The 13,941-nt window shown below is 34.4% G+C and overlaps 1 protein-coding gene across 8 annotated transcripts in view; it reads left to right on the top strand.

Annotated features, from left to right (window-relative positions):
* RIMS2 (regulating synaptic membrane exocytosis 2) overlaps window positions 1–13,941 on the top strand; it is a 647,068-nt gene that overhangs the window by 172,137 nt on the left and 460,990 nt on the right. For 7 of the 8 annotated variants that reach the window (XM_023725997.1, XM_023725994.1, XM_023726001.1 and 4 more), the window contains one exon: window positions 4,010–4,320. In XM_023725997.1, the coding sequence (XP_023581765.1) occupies window positions 4,010–4,320 (311 nt within the window). Of the gene's footprint in view, window positions 1–4,009; window positions 4,321–5,749; window positions 5,757–13,941 lie in introns of all 8 variants that reach the window. The other variant, XM_023725996.1, reaches the window with a different exon arrangement.

Here is a 13,941-nt window from a genome sequence, read left to right as displayed (position 1 = left end):
AATAATTCCTCCCTTCTCTGAATTACTCTATTATTTATTATCCCTGTTTAGATGAAAATCATAGAATTTACAGACCTTTAGATTCCTTTGAATTATTATTGTAGTCACTTAACATAATTTTGCTTTTTGCTTTTTTTGACTATTCAGTTTAGATATTAAGCTTACCATTTTTGTGGTTCTAAAAAGATATTTGTATTATTCTTAGTTTTTTTTCCTTTCGTCATCACCAAGGATATTTGTGGAATGGAACATCTGGTAATAACTGACAAATTTGGGGTATTAGGGAGTTATGTTTTAATGTTGCAATTTTTTTTTTAATTGGCATAATTAGGACTGAAGGTTATAATACCTTATAACTTTGAATCCTATATGGCTTGTATTTTGAGGGCCTACATGTTTTTGATAATTATGAAGATTAGCAAACCTAATAGGCCCTAATCATGGAGACTTACAGACATACATTTATAACATCATTCATCATCAGATACAATTGATGGTTAATTTATTGGTTAAAGGGCTCCATTAGCAAAAGTCGTGCAATTTTTTTTCCAAATTAAATTTTCTTCCGTGGACTCAAACATAGCAATGATTGTGAGGATGACACAGGACTGAGCAGTCTTCGTCCTATTGTACATAGGGTTGCTGTGAGTCGGAACCAACTGGACGGTATCTAATGACAACAAAGAGATACTATTCATTTTGTAGCCAATAAGTGAAAAATCATGTCATAGGAAGTAGAGGTGTATGTGTTTGTGAGAGGTGGTTTACTATCATCAACTTATAAGTAAGTTGCTATGTATGTAAAGGTCTTCAACTGAAAGTGTCAATTCTTTCATACTACTTGAACTAAATGGATTTAGGCTTCCTGAGCTTTAAAGATTAATAAGCTCCTAATTCAAGAGTGGAAAGAGATGGCAAAAGAAGAAAACAAAGGTGAGTTGGGTGCTAGAATATGAGGATGTTAAGAGCTGGCAGTTTAGAGGGTAACATAGGATCCAACCAGAAAAAGAGCAACCACTGTAGCCAGGGAGTGTGGGAAGGGTCTTAACAGCTGGAGAGTCTTCAATAGGAAGCAAACACCATCTTTCACACCTGAAACTCACTTATATTAATATCAACTGGATGTTAACAGAGGCAGGAAATGAAGCCCATCATGCTTCCCAGTCTCTTTCTTACTTTGAGCTACACAGAAAATGTTTGCACAATGAATTGTTCACACTGAGGTAAGTTGACAAGACTGCTACAGGCCTCCACAGGCCTTACCGAGCCACTCTGAGAAGTCCGTTCCTCAATGTGTTGGGTTAGGAATGCCCTGGACCAATGGTTCTCAACTGTAGCATGCATCAGAGTCACCTGGAGGACTGAGGAGGGGAAAAAAATCACAGATTGTGGGTCCCACCCCTAAGTCTGGGATTCAGTAGATCTGGGGTGGATCCTGAGTATCTGCATTTCAAACAAGTTCCCTGGTGATGCTGATGCTGCTGTTCCAGGGTTATTCTTTGAGAATCTCTCCTTTCTAGGAAAGTTTAAGAAACCTACTTACCTTGTGACAAATAATGAGAAAGCAAAAGGTTATTTCTGCAGATGAGAGTTTCATAAACTCTCATTTCTGTTTTACTACCAATTACCAAGCACAAAAGGATGTTATTCTTTAGTAGTCTCAGTGTGACTTACTCCAGATGAATTCATATCTTTATATCATCTAGCATGGATTATTACTATAATGTAAATAGTAATCTGTTTAAGATGGGATAGAAATGTTGAAATTCAAACTTAATTTATTTTAATATTATATTGAACTTCAGTATTTAGTGTGGAATCCCTGGGTGGTGCAAATGGTTAACATGCTCGGCTGCCAACCAAAAGATGGGAGGTCTGAGTCCACCCAGAGGCTCCTCAAAAGAAAGGCTTGGTGATCTACTTCTGAAAAATCAGCCTGGGTAGCACAGTTCTACTCTGACACAGATAGGGTTCCCATGAGTAGGAATCCATTCAACACCAACTGGTTATATTTAATGTGTATTTTACTTTTTAAAAGAGATCTATAATACCTACATTTGTCACAAGATGGCACCAAAAGACTGAAGATTTTGGTTGAAATGCAACTTGGTAGGTTTAAATACACAGTGAAAACTGTGAGAGCCAGAACTTGACGGGGCTGAGTTTTTTTCCGGGTCTTGCAAGTTTTCTGCCTTTGACGGAGTGCAGTCTTACCACTTTTCTATCATTCGTTTTAGTGGAAAATATTTGCGTTTTCCTTCTCTGACAGGTTTCTGCCTTATACAGGTTTCGGCTTTCGCAGGTTTTCCTGTACTTACGTTTAGTCTTTATTCAGACCAATCATAGCAAAATGAATTTGACTTATGAGGTGTTATTTTTTAATTTGAGGGGGATACTGGTATTTTTAAGTCAAAAATAATGTCTTATTTATTTATAAAAAATAAGATAGGCACATATTTTGGTGACTATTTGGAATTAAATGAAACATAAATCTTCCTGTAATAATAGTAAATATTTTATTATTATATTTCCCCCAGGAGGGCTTCAAATGAATTCAAATTAGCAAGCATTTATAATGTCTTACTGTTTACAGATGGTTAAGTGCTCAACTATTAGCTGAACGGGTATCGATTCGAGCCACCCAGAGGTGCCTCGGAGGACAGGCCTGGTGATCTACTTCTGCCTTGACAACCCTGTGGAGCAGTTCTACTCTGCACACATGGGGTCCATGTGTTGGTCTTATTATATTATATTGTTTTTATATTATATTTATATTATATTATATTATATTTGTAGAAGGTATAGTCCTTGGCCCCAGTGAGCTTCAAATTTAGCTGGCAAAAAAAGAAATGTATATACAAGTCATTGAGGGAAGAAAATAATAAAAAATTATTACATACGATAATTGTGTGACATAGACTGTCCAAACAATATGAGCTGGAATAATGGCAGTTATTAAAATATTTTAAAGAGTATTTTACAAAAACATACTTGTATCAGTTAACAACACCACATTAAATCCTTTTTTACTGTGATGTATATTGGTGTTATAATTTAATTAATATAGTAAATATTGAATATGTAATAAAATGTAAGTATGATTTATCTAAACTGTGAGAAAATATTTAGCAACCTGGAGAGCCAAGTTTCAATGTATGACATAAACAAAACATCAGAAAACGCCTGCTTAAAATATGAACTCATCTTTCATTTCATGATTATATAATTTTATTTTTTTCTGATTCCTATGAAAACTGGTTTTTTTTAGAAGAGAGTGAAGAGTTTTCTGGTCACACAGATATTAGTTAAAGTATACTTATATTCTTGGAGTCTGAAAAACATGTATTAAAAAGTCAAGTGTCTCACTGCATGTTATGAGCAATTAATAGATTTTTATTGAAAATCAACAATATTCCTAGCATTATTTTAGCCATTAGCAGCTATTTAAAAGAAATGAAAGCCCTTTCAAGAAGCATATAATGTAACTGGTGATAGAAGATTAACCTAATATTAATAGTTAACTTATTGGAAGTGTAGCAGATACCAGCCTTTCTGCTAAACATTTTATATGTCTCTAATTTTCAAAATAATACAGCAAAATAAGTATGATCAGCCCCATTTCCCTATTTTGTCATTAAGAAATCTAAGTATTATTGCAGACTTCGTAATCTTGAAGTTGGTATTTAATCCCAAGTCTCTGGCTTCGAAATTCATTTTCTGTTTCCTATACATGTCTCTCACTTAAATAAAAAAGAAAAGAATACAAGACAATTAGTATTTTAGCACTCAAGTTTGGTGTTTCTACTGTCAGTAAATGTCTATTTCATTTTAATTCTGAAAAACTTAAAGGATAAATTATTAAATTAATGATAACAGTTAATCTGGATGACATTTTAACTTCAGAAAAGATAACCATATAATTATTTGTTGACTTGAAATGTTGTCTCTCTTTTTGTTTGTTTTTAACTTTTGGGAACATTAATTGCTTTTTCTATGTATTTGTGTACAGGTTATGTGGGTATGTAATTTGTGCCGAAAACAACAAGAAATCCTCACTAAATCAGGAGCGTGGTTTTATAATAGTGGAACTAATACACCGCAGCAACCTGATCAGAAGGTTCTCAGAGGACTGCGAAATGAAGAGGCGCCTCAGGAGAAAAAAGCAAAACTACATGAGCAGGCTCAGTTCCAAGGACCCTCAGGTGACTTATCTGTACCTGCAGTGGAGAAGAGTCAATCTCATGGACTCACAAGACAGGATTCTATTAAAAATGGGTCAGGAATGAAGCACCAAATTGGCAGTGACATATCTCCAGACAGGTAAACATTTTGTTTAATCTTCAGGTAAACATATTACTTTTAATCTTCATTCTAAATATAAATAAAAATAGATGAAATGTTGAGGCAACGATAAGTTGCCTAAATGTAATGTAAATGCCTGTATGATTTATGTAAATGCTGAATGTGATGTTCAGGACTTGAGCTATCATAGGTTTGAACTATCTTTGGTTTGATATGGGAGTGTTAGATTATCAGGTACATTTTTCAGAATAAAGAAATGAAATAAGATGAGGAACTTAGATAGGAGGTTATTGTTATAGGAAGGATATATTAAATGCTTAAACTTTTAGGAGCAATGGTAATGAAGAAGAGATGGTTTTAAGACCCTTTTATAGAAGTTGGATTATTAGGATTAACTGGATGTGGGAGTTAAGGGAATTGGGAGGTTGATGATGTCTCTAAGGGTTCTCCCTTGGGCCGGAAGGTGATATGGTTTTCCAAGCAGGTTTGTAGTGAAGGCTTTCATAAGTTCGATGTATCCGTGGGCTAATAACTCTGTTCCTACTGTTTTAATTCAGTTTCTTAGCAGTTCTTTTCCATGTTCAAAGTGTTAGACTTTTAAAAAAGTGTTTCTGGTCCTTATATCTCCTACCTTTGGAAGGGGGAGAATGAAAAAAATTCATGGGAAAATTATATTTCTATATTCTGTTCCTCTGTTTGAATTGACAATTTAAAAAATCTGGTGTCTACACTTTCTGCTGTTCAGAAGTGCAGATATATTTCTTTGTGAAAAAGTACAAAGTCATGCATTTGTGGAAAAGCAAATTTAAATTGTACTTACAGGATGGTGGGTTCTGAGCTATCAGTTATAACAGGTAAGCTAACTGGTAGCCATTTTAGATTGGTGCCTAAAGCCATTACCCCAACCTGTTGCTGTGTCTTGGGAGAATAATAAAATGACAGCCTCACCAATTTTTTTAAACCTAAGAAATTTATGGAGTACTTCAAGAAAGTTAGTGAAAGTGAAAAAGAACATGGAATCAGTCTTATCTTTGCACAAAACAGTGGCTGGAATACTATGTGTACATCTCAGTGTGAAATCTTAGGAACCCATGAATTTTAAGGTTAAGGGACTATCTTTGGTTGAGTTCCACCTTAAGTAGACAAGGATTTGAGTGCGTATAGTTTATTTGGAAGGCAATCCCAGGCACCACATATAGGGGGCTAGAAAATAATACAGATAAGAGAAAGAGCGCAATACTGGGTCCATTCAGGAACAGGTTATTTCTTTTGGCAATTATGTCTCAATTTTACTGGGACTTCTGGGAAACAGGGTAGAATTACCTCAAAGTTATCCCACATAAAGGGCAACAGGTATTTGTCTATCGGTTCTCCTCTTTCGTTAGTCTGGGGCTGTTCCTGGAACTCACTGGCAAGGCATGTTCCCATGGCTAGAGAAGGCATTCAGGAAGACAGTTACAAATGCTTACAGTAAGAAGACATTGCTGTGTAGGGAACAGTGAATGATGAGGCAGTGTGGGTGGGGCACTGGCAGTATCTGCTACACAGGACTTCAGAGATCAAGAAAGTTCATAAAATGGCAGCTATAATGGTCAAGATACATGAGCTTGAAAGAAAAAACATTAGGATTTGTGATCTAGAAATATGATAACCTGTGGAGATAAGATTTTAAATGAATAAATAATAAATAATGGATACTAGAAATACAGACCCATTCTTCAAAGACTAGATAGCTGTATGAGATAGTCCCTTTTGGAGTTTAGAAAGGTAGGTTTAGGAAGAATAAAAGGAAATGCTAAAGCACTAGGTCACATAATAGATAATTAAGTTTTGAAATGCGTTTCATCAGGAAGTTGTGTGCGTTAAAAATAAGTACAGTAAATTTATGAGTAATTATTTCATCATTTTAGGGACGCTAGAAGCATGTATCTAACCTTTGAAGAAGATGGTAATGAGAACACATATACCTCTCAATATATCTTTTAATGCTTCTTTTATTGACAAAGTACTAGCCTGGATAAATAGTAGGATCTGACCTATTGTGGGGAGGCAATATGTAGTAGTTCCTTTTTTTCTCTTCTCTTTTGTATGGTGCCTTTGGCTGCCTTTGCTAACAAATACATACTTTAATGACTCGAAGAATTATATTCTTTCTTTCTGAACTTCACAGATGTAAATCCAATAGCTCTTTTTGTTTATAAGAATTACTTTTAGTCAGGGAAGAAGTTAAATTTTGATAACAGATTTGGTTGTTATGCTTTGAAAATGGCATTGGTTGTAATTTGTATAAACCTGTATTTGGAAAATACTTTGTATTTGAGAATAATTAGATTTCCCTTATCATAGGCAAAAAAGAGCATTTGTTTTATTTTTTAAATGCAAATTCAGAAGTAATTTATTAGACATGCATCTATGACCCAAAATGGAGCCTCTGAATTCTTTCTCATTGAGCAGAAGGTCAACAAAATATGCCCTGGGTCACATCTGGCTTGCCACCTGTTTTTGTACATGAATATTTATTGGAACATAGCCACACTTATTCATTTACTTATTGTCTATGGCTGCTTTCACGCTACAGCTTCAGAGTTGATTACTTAGAATGGAGACCATATGACCCTTAAAACCGAAAATATTTATCATGTACCCTTTACAGAGAAGTTTGCTGACCCCTGCTCTAGAGAGTAATTAGTTCCCTTAGTGCTGATGAAATTTCTCCTTTCTTTTGCCCATTTCCTTTGTTACCCATTTAAATCAATTAAGACTGTTTTCTTTTCTTGTTCCTCTTTCCCACCCTCCTTCCCACCCTATGTCTTTCTCGGTCTCTCCCTTTTCTTACCAGAATGAGTCTTGTAGCAATATTTGAGTTTAAAGTATTATCAGTAATTTATTTCTTCAATATAATTCTGACACCATTGGTTTCAAAAAGAAAAGCTACAGTTCAATTACATTTAAATCTCTATGGACCTAGAACTGTGTTTGAGAAATATATATGTGTTACATGTTTCTTCCTTTTAGGGACTTTTAGCTTAATTTTCTACAACTACATGCTGCAATAGTTTTGACCTGTTTTATGGCTTTTTACTTCTCTCACAGGTCTTAGTACAGTGCCTTACAGATGGGCCTTTAGTATTTATTCAGTGAAGGCATACCAAGTTGGCTCTAGACTTTAGGATTCAGTAAATGAGTATTTACTTAATTCACTTATTCATAAAAATTGCAAATGTTTATTATCTACTTATATGTAAAATATTGTAGAGGTTTTCAAATGTGTTTTCTATTTTGAAATAAATTTTGAAATAATTGTTAAAATGGTATTTTTTTGATTAAGTAAATAAAATTACAGAAAAAATAAATAAAACTATTTTAAAACATTTAGGTGATGTTTCTTACATTTGATAATTTTGAAAATGCTGAATATTTAATTTTTATAGTTGAAACTTAGTAAAATTTTAGAAAGAGTTAAGTTATTTTTAATGTAAAATTTTAGTATTTATTTAGTTCTCCATAAGACATTTGGAGATGTTAAAAAGTAAGAAATATCATGACTAACTTGTATGGTGGAAGAGAAAGAAAAAACTGGAAGTCAGAAGACCTGGTCCTCTTTACTCTTCCCCTAATGTATCATTTGTAGATGGTTATTTTTTTCTCTCTGTCTCAATTTTCTCACCTCTGAAATAGGAAAGGCAGTCTAAAGATCTTGAAAACACTTCCAGTTCTTAAATTCCTTGTTATGTTTGCTTTTAAGACTCTCTGCCATGGAATAAATTTAAAGGCACTCTCTTCCACTCTTTTTTCCTCTCCTAAAACTGAAAGTATTGTGTTCAATTAATACAAGATTATTTTCATTCATATTATAATAACTCTTATAATTTATTCATTCGTTACTGAATAGCAATATAGGTATTACTGATTACCATACAGCTCAATAATTTCACCATGATTTATATTTAAAACAGAATATATTTAGCATATTAGGTTAAATCTGAAATAACGACATTTTGACTCCACTCTTTTAATTACATTTTTATGCTTTTCCCCCCTACTTCCTTATTCTATTGTAAAACAAAAATTAACAAGTGATAGAAAAAATAACAGAGTTACCTGCCTCTGATGGACTATGAAACATTTTAAGAAGTATAGCTTCAGAGAAATAACATTTTATAGGTATAGTTGATTCATAAATATTTGTTTCTACGTTTTCTGCTTAGATGAGGACATTTACTGAAAGTACTGAGAGACTTCATTATGATTTTTGTCTGCAATTTTAATTAGGCAAGAATGGAAAGCTAAGAGAAGTCATGACTCAATTACATCTCAGTGCATTTATTCAAATAGTGAAAAGTGCTACCATGTATTAGTGATGGCAAGAAAGTATTAAGACTGTGAAGCAATTATCTTGGATTTAAAATGTAAAGTTTTAAGGTGGGTTAAGTATAATGAATACTTAGCAGTTTAGTAATTGCCATTATTTTCTTATTTTCTGATGCTTCTGAACTTTCAAGTAACTTTGCAACATTTTTTTTTTTTTTTTAAAGTAACAATTAAAATATGAGCTTAAGACTTCTGCTTCCAATCCAGATGGTCTCATAGGCCCTGGATTTACCCTTCTGCTTGAAACATCTGAAAAAACAGATAAAGTTTTTGAAATAACAGTTTTTAAGATACTAAGCATCAGGCAACAAAGGACTGTAGTACCTGAGAGATGGAAACAAGGAGAGCCCTATGGTTTCCCCCTGGTCGTTGCACAGGAAATGGAATGTAGATGGAGCCTGGCATTCTCTCGAAGTCGAGGAGACAATTCCGAGAATCTGGGGAGAGACAAAATAAATGTATGGTAGAAGAAATCACGACACTGCCTATCTTGAGGGAAGTTTTGGGGTGATAGAAATGTTCTGTATCTTGAGAAGTATGTGGATTACAGGGTTATATGCATTTGCCAATAGCTATTGTAGTGTTACATTTAAGATGTGTGTGCATTTCACTGAAAATAAATTATACCTCAATAAGAAATCAAACGGGAAAATATGGGCATAATTCTTTGCTACATTTTTAAATGCTGGTTTCATTGAAAATGAAAATGTTTCAGATTTATTGTGAGATTGGATCAGAAATAATGAAATTTTCTTCAGCCTTTTCAACAATGACTCTTTTCAGTACATTTAGAGATCCTTGTATTTATATAGGAGTGGCACAAATGATTAAGTGCTTTGCTGCTAACTGAAAGGTTGGCAGTTCCAAAGATGCTCTGGAAGATAGGCCTGGTGATCTACTTCAAAAAAAAAAATCAACCCTATGGAACACAGTTAGACTGGAACACACTGGGGTCGCCATGAGTTGGAATTGACTTGATGGCAACTGGCTTGATTTAGTGTTATATTTATAAAATGCTGATAGGGTACCTAGAACCAAATCAGTTATATTTAGAATTTACTAAGTGTTGATTACACATGGTTTAAGGACTATGTAGCCTATTTCTGTTAGCTGTCCTATGAAACTGTGAATAATTCTCATAAACCTTATTCAGAGTGGTCATCTAGTATATATCGTGAGAAAAAAAAATAGCATGAAGATGAGAGAAAGAAGATAAAAAGATGTAAAGGGAAATACTTCTAAAAAGAGAATTGAAGTATAGTTAAGAAAGAAATTAAACTGTAAAGACCTAAGGAACTTGAAAAGATAAAATTCCTATGGTTATTTTAGGAGAAAAACAGTCTTAATAAATTGGAAGCAGATGGCCTCTTAACCTTTATTCCTAGATCTTTTTTCTTATACTTTTTAGATGATCATATAAAAAAGAAAGATAGCTATGTATTTGGTACCACTTTCAGTAACTTAATGCACATTCAATAAATGCTTGATGTAGATGATGAATGAGTGAAAATTGCAGTATTAATGTCTTTAATATGACTGATGTCCTTTCTGAAGCATTTTTATCTCTTATTGGCAGAATGGTCAATCAATAGACTTGAAAATGTGTAATGACATGTTCTCATATAGCCAATGCCTAAGAGACTTCTTCATTTTTAAGAATATTATATGAGCTCTGAAAGACGAAGTGCCTCTTTTTTACAAGGATGTTTAAAATATTATGATGATTGTATAGAAGTCAGGTAGTCTGTTCTCTTGGAATAAATAACTTTAGTGTTTTTTAATGCCAATGAACCAGAAAACCCATTGCTGTCAAGTTGATTCCGACTCATAGCAACCCTATAGGGCAGAGTAGAGCTGCCCCATAGGGTTTCCAAGGAGTGGCTGGTGGATTTGTGCCGACCTTTTGGTTAGCAGCCAAACGCTTAACTACTGCACCACCAAGGATTCAATAGTTAATGCCAATAGTTAGGTGAAAAAAGGAATCTATATTCCTATTTTTAAATGAATTAAACTTGAGTCACTCTCAAGTTTTCTTCATTTAAGTCACCTAAAAATAGGGTTACAATATGTGTCAATTTGCCCAGGACAGTCCAGTTTAAACCTGCTGTTCTGGCATTCTGTGTAGATTGGCATTTTCCCTGAGTTAAGCTGAAGTAAAATAAGCTGGGATGAGTTTGGTAAACTTCCACTTTGTACTTACAGCTCCTACCAGCTTGTGATTTCACCTAAATGAATGTGTGTTCAGTGAACAGAATTCTCATCTGAAATAAGACCAGCCATAATTCATCTTTTTTCACCAACTTTTCCAGAGACAAGATAGATTACATTTCTTTTTACAGGGCAGCATGCAAGGCTTTTGCTGATAAGACAAAGTGTGATCTCTAGTGGTAGTTGAAGAAGTATTTGACATTGCTGTTCTGCTTGCCATTTGTTATATCAACCAGTTTTGTCATGGTTCATTCTTTCTGGTTCATTTGAGGTGTAAGAAGGAAGGTTGGTGGGAGACTTTAGAAATTATAGATTAGGTGTATGTAAAATATGTACGGGAAATACAGGCTGAACAATCTTATTGTAGAATGTGTGGAAAGTTGTCTGGATTTTTTTTTCCTACAGTGAGTGGTTTTGTCATTTATCATATTATGTACATGTACAACTATTTGTGTATTTTATTATCTAGTAATTTTTAAATTTTGCAGTACATCTTTCATCAGTTAGGTACTAAAAAAGGAAAATGCATTTTTTTCTGATTAATATGTAACTAGCATTAAAAAAATTTTTTTATTGTACTTTAGATGAAGGTTTTCAGAGCAAACTAGTTTCTCATTAAACAATTAATACACATATTGTTTTGTGATATTGGTTGCCAACCCCACGACATGTCAATACTCTCCTCTTCTTGACCTTGGTTTCCCTGTTACTAGCTTTCCTGTCTTCTCCTGCCTTCTCGTCCTTGCACCTGGGCTGGTGTGCCCCTTTAGTGTCATTTTGTTTTATGGGCCTGTCTAATCTTTGGCTGAAGGGTGAACCTCAGGAGTGACTTCAGTACTGAGCTATAAGGGTGTCTGGGGGGCCATACTCTACAGGTTTCTCTAGTCCCTATCAGACCAGTAAGTCTGGTCTTTTTTTTTGGTGAGTTAGAATTTTGTTCTACATTTTTCTTTAGCTCTGTCCAGGACCCTCTATTGTGATCCCTGTCAGAGCAGTCAGTGATGGTAGCCAGGCACCATCTAGTTGTGCTGGACTCAGTCTGGTGGGGGCTGTGATAGTTGTGGTCCATTAGCCCTTTGAACTAATTTTCCCTTGTGTCTTTGGTTTTCTTCATTCTTCCTTGATCCAGATGGGGTGAAACCAGTGGAGTATTTTAGATGGCCGCTCACAAGCTTTTAAGAGCCCAGATGCTACTCACCGAAGTAGAATGTAGAACGTTTTCTTTATAAACTATGTTATGCCAATTGAGCTAGCTGTTCCTGAGACCATGGTCCCCAGAGCCCTCAGCCCAGTAATTTGGTCCCTCAGAGAGTTTGGATATGTCTATGGAGCTTCCATGACCTTGCCTTTTGGACAAGTTGTGCTGGCTTCCCCAGTATTGTGTGCTGTCTCACCCTTCACCAAAGTTACCACTTATCTACTGTCTATTTAGTAGCAGAAAATTTTTGTTGTTTACTATCCACTTGGGGGCTCTGAATCGACTCCACAGCAATGGATTTTAGAGGGCTCGTAGTGACTGACCACATAAGAATGTAAAAAGAAAAAAAAAATCTGGTGATGAAGCAACAACATCTATTTAAGGGAGTTATTTTAAGAAGACCCAAAGATAGTAAAATAATGTTTACAGGTGCAGAAATTGTATTTTACTTGTCACTGTGTGAAGCATGACTTTTCTTCAAAATTAATTTTAGTCAGTTTCAAGTCCAAATCATTTGTGTTCATTCAGTAAGTAAATTATTGGCTCCATTAACAGAAGAACTTCACTTCATGGGTAAGTGCTGACATTTGTGAATCAGTGGCATCAGATATTTAAAAGTATAAAATTAGTTAATTCCAATCATTATTTTTTTAATCTAATTTTTTTACTTTGTTTCATTTCATTGAAAGAAAGTAAAACTTTGGATTATTATTCCTTCAAAGATGGAATAACTGAGATTTTTTGAGAACATAAATTCAGTTAAAGAGATAACTTTTTTTATTAATAATACAAATAGAAATTTTGATGGAGCACAAATTTAGTAATGCTATTACTAAATTAAGAAACTCTTGGAATTTATTGTATGTCATATAATATAATTTATAATTATATACAAAAAGATGCAATGTGTTACTCATTTAAATAGAAGTTATTAATGTTTACGTATATTTTTGTATACACAGAGTAACTGAATTACAAAATTTTATGACTAAGCTCTGATGCACCAGAGGGCCCTACAACCTAAGGTTCTAGTTCAAGTGTTCTTTTGGCCTTTTTTGTCAATAAGTCTTCTAAATTTTGCTTTGATTATGTTAAAAATCAATTGGAAATCTTTAAAGAATTCAATGAATGGATTTTAAAACTTTTAGCAAATAGCGGTTATTAAAAGCAATGCTTATCAACAAGAAGACATTGAAAAATTTCTCTACAAAATAAAGGAGGAGCTGTTTGAACAAATTAAATTTCCTGATGCAAGAGTGATGTCTATCTTCTTCATCATTGTATTCCTAGCAGCTCACACAGTAATTGATGCATTGTTGTTGTTAGTTGCCATTGAGTTGGTGACCTTGTGATAACAGAAAGAAATGTTGCCTGGTCCTGCACCATCTTCATAATTGTTAGTATGTTTGAGTCCATTGTTGTGGCTATTGTGTAATCATATTTTGAGTGCTTTGCAACATAGGGGGGAGGGTTCATTTTCCAACTGTTGTGATTCATAGGGGTTTCATTGGCTGATTTTGGCGGTAGATTGCCAGGGTTTTCTTCCTAGTCTTAGACTGGAAGCTCAGCTGAAATCTGTCCACCACGGGTGACCTTGCTGGTATTTGAAATACCAGCAACATAGCTTCCAGCATCATAGCAAAATTGATACGTAGTAGTGCTAATGAACAGTTGATACCAGACTGGATGAATGAATAAATGAAACAACTTAAGCAACCCCCCCCCAAATCCATTGCTGTTGAGTCAATTGCAACTCATAGTGACCCTATAGGACAGAGTAGAACTGCCCCATAGGGTTTCCAACGAGCAGCTGGTGGATTTGAACTGCCAACCTCTTGGTTAGCAACCGAGCTCTTAACCAT

Source organism: Trichechus manatus, unplaced genomic scaffold (genome assembly GCF_000243295.1).
Source record: "Trichechus manatus latirostris isolate Lorelei unplaced genomic scaffold, TriManLat1.0 scaffold00009, whole genome shotgun sequence".
In the NCBI taxonomy this organism is placed as follows: Eukaryota; Metazoa; Chordata; class Mammalia; order Sirenia; family Trichechidae; genus Trichechus; species Trichechus manatus.
This window is presented reverse-complemented; position numbering and strand designations above follow the sequence as displayed.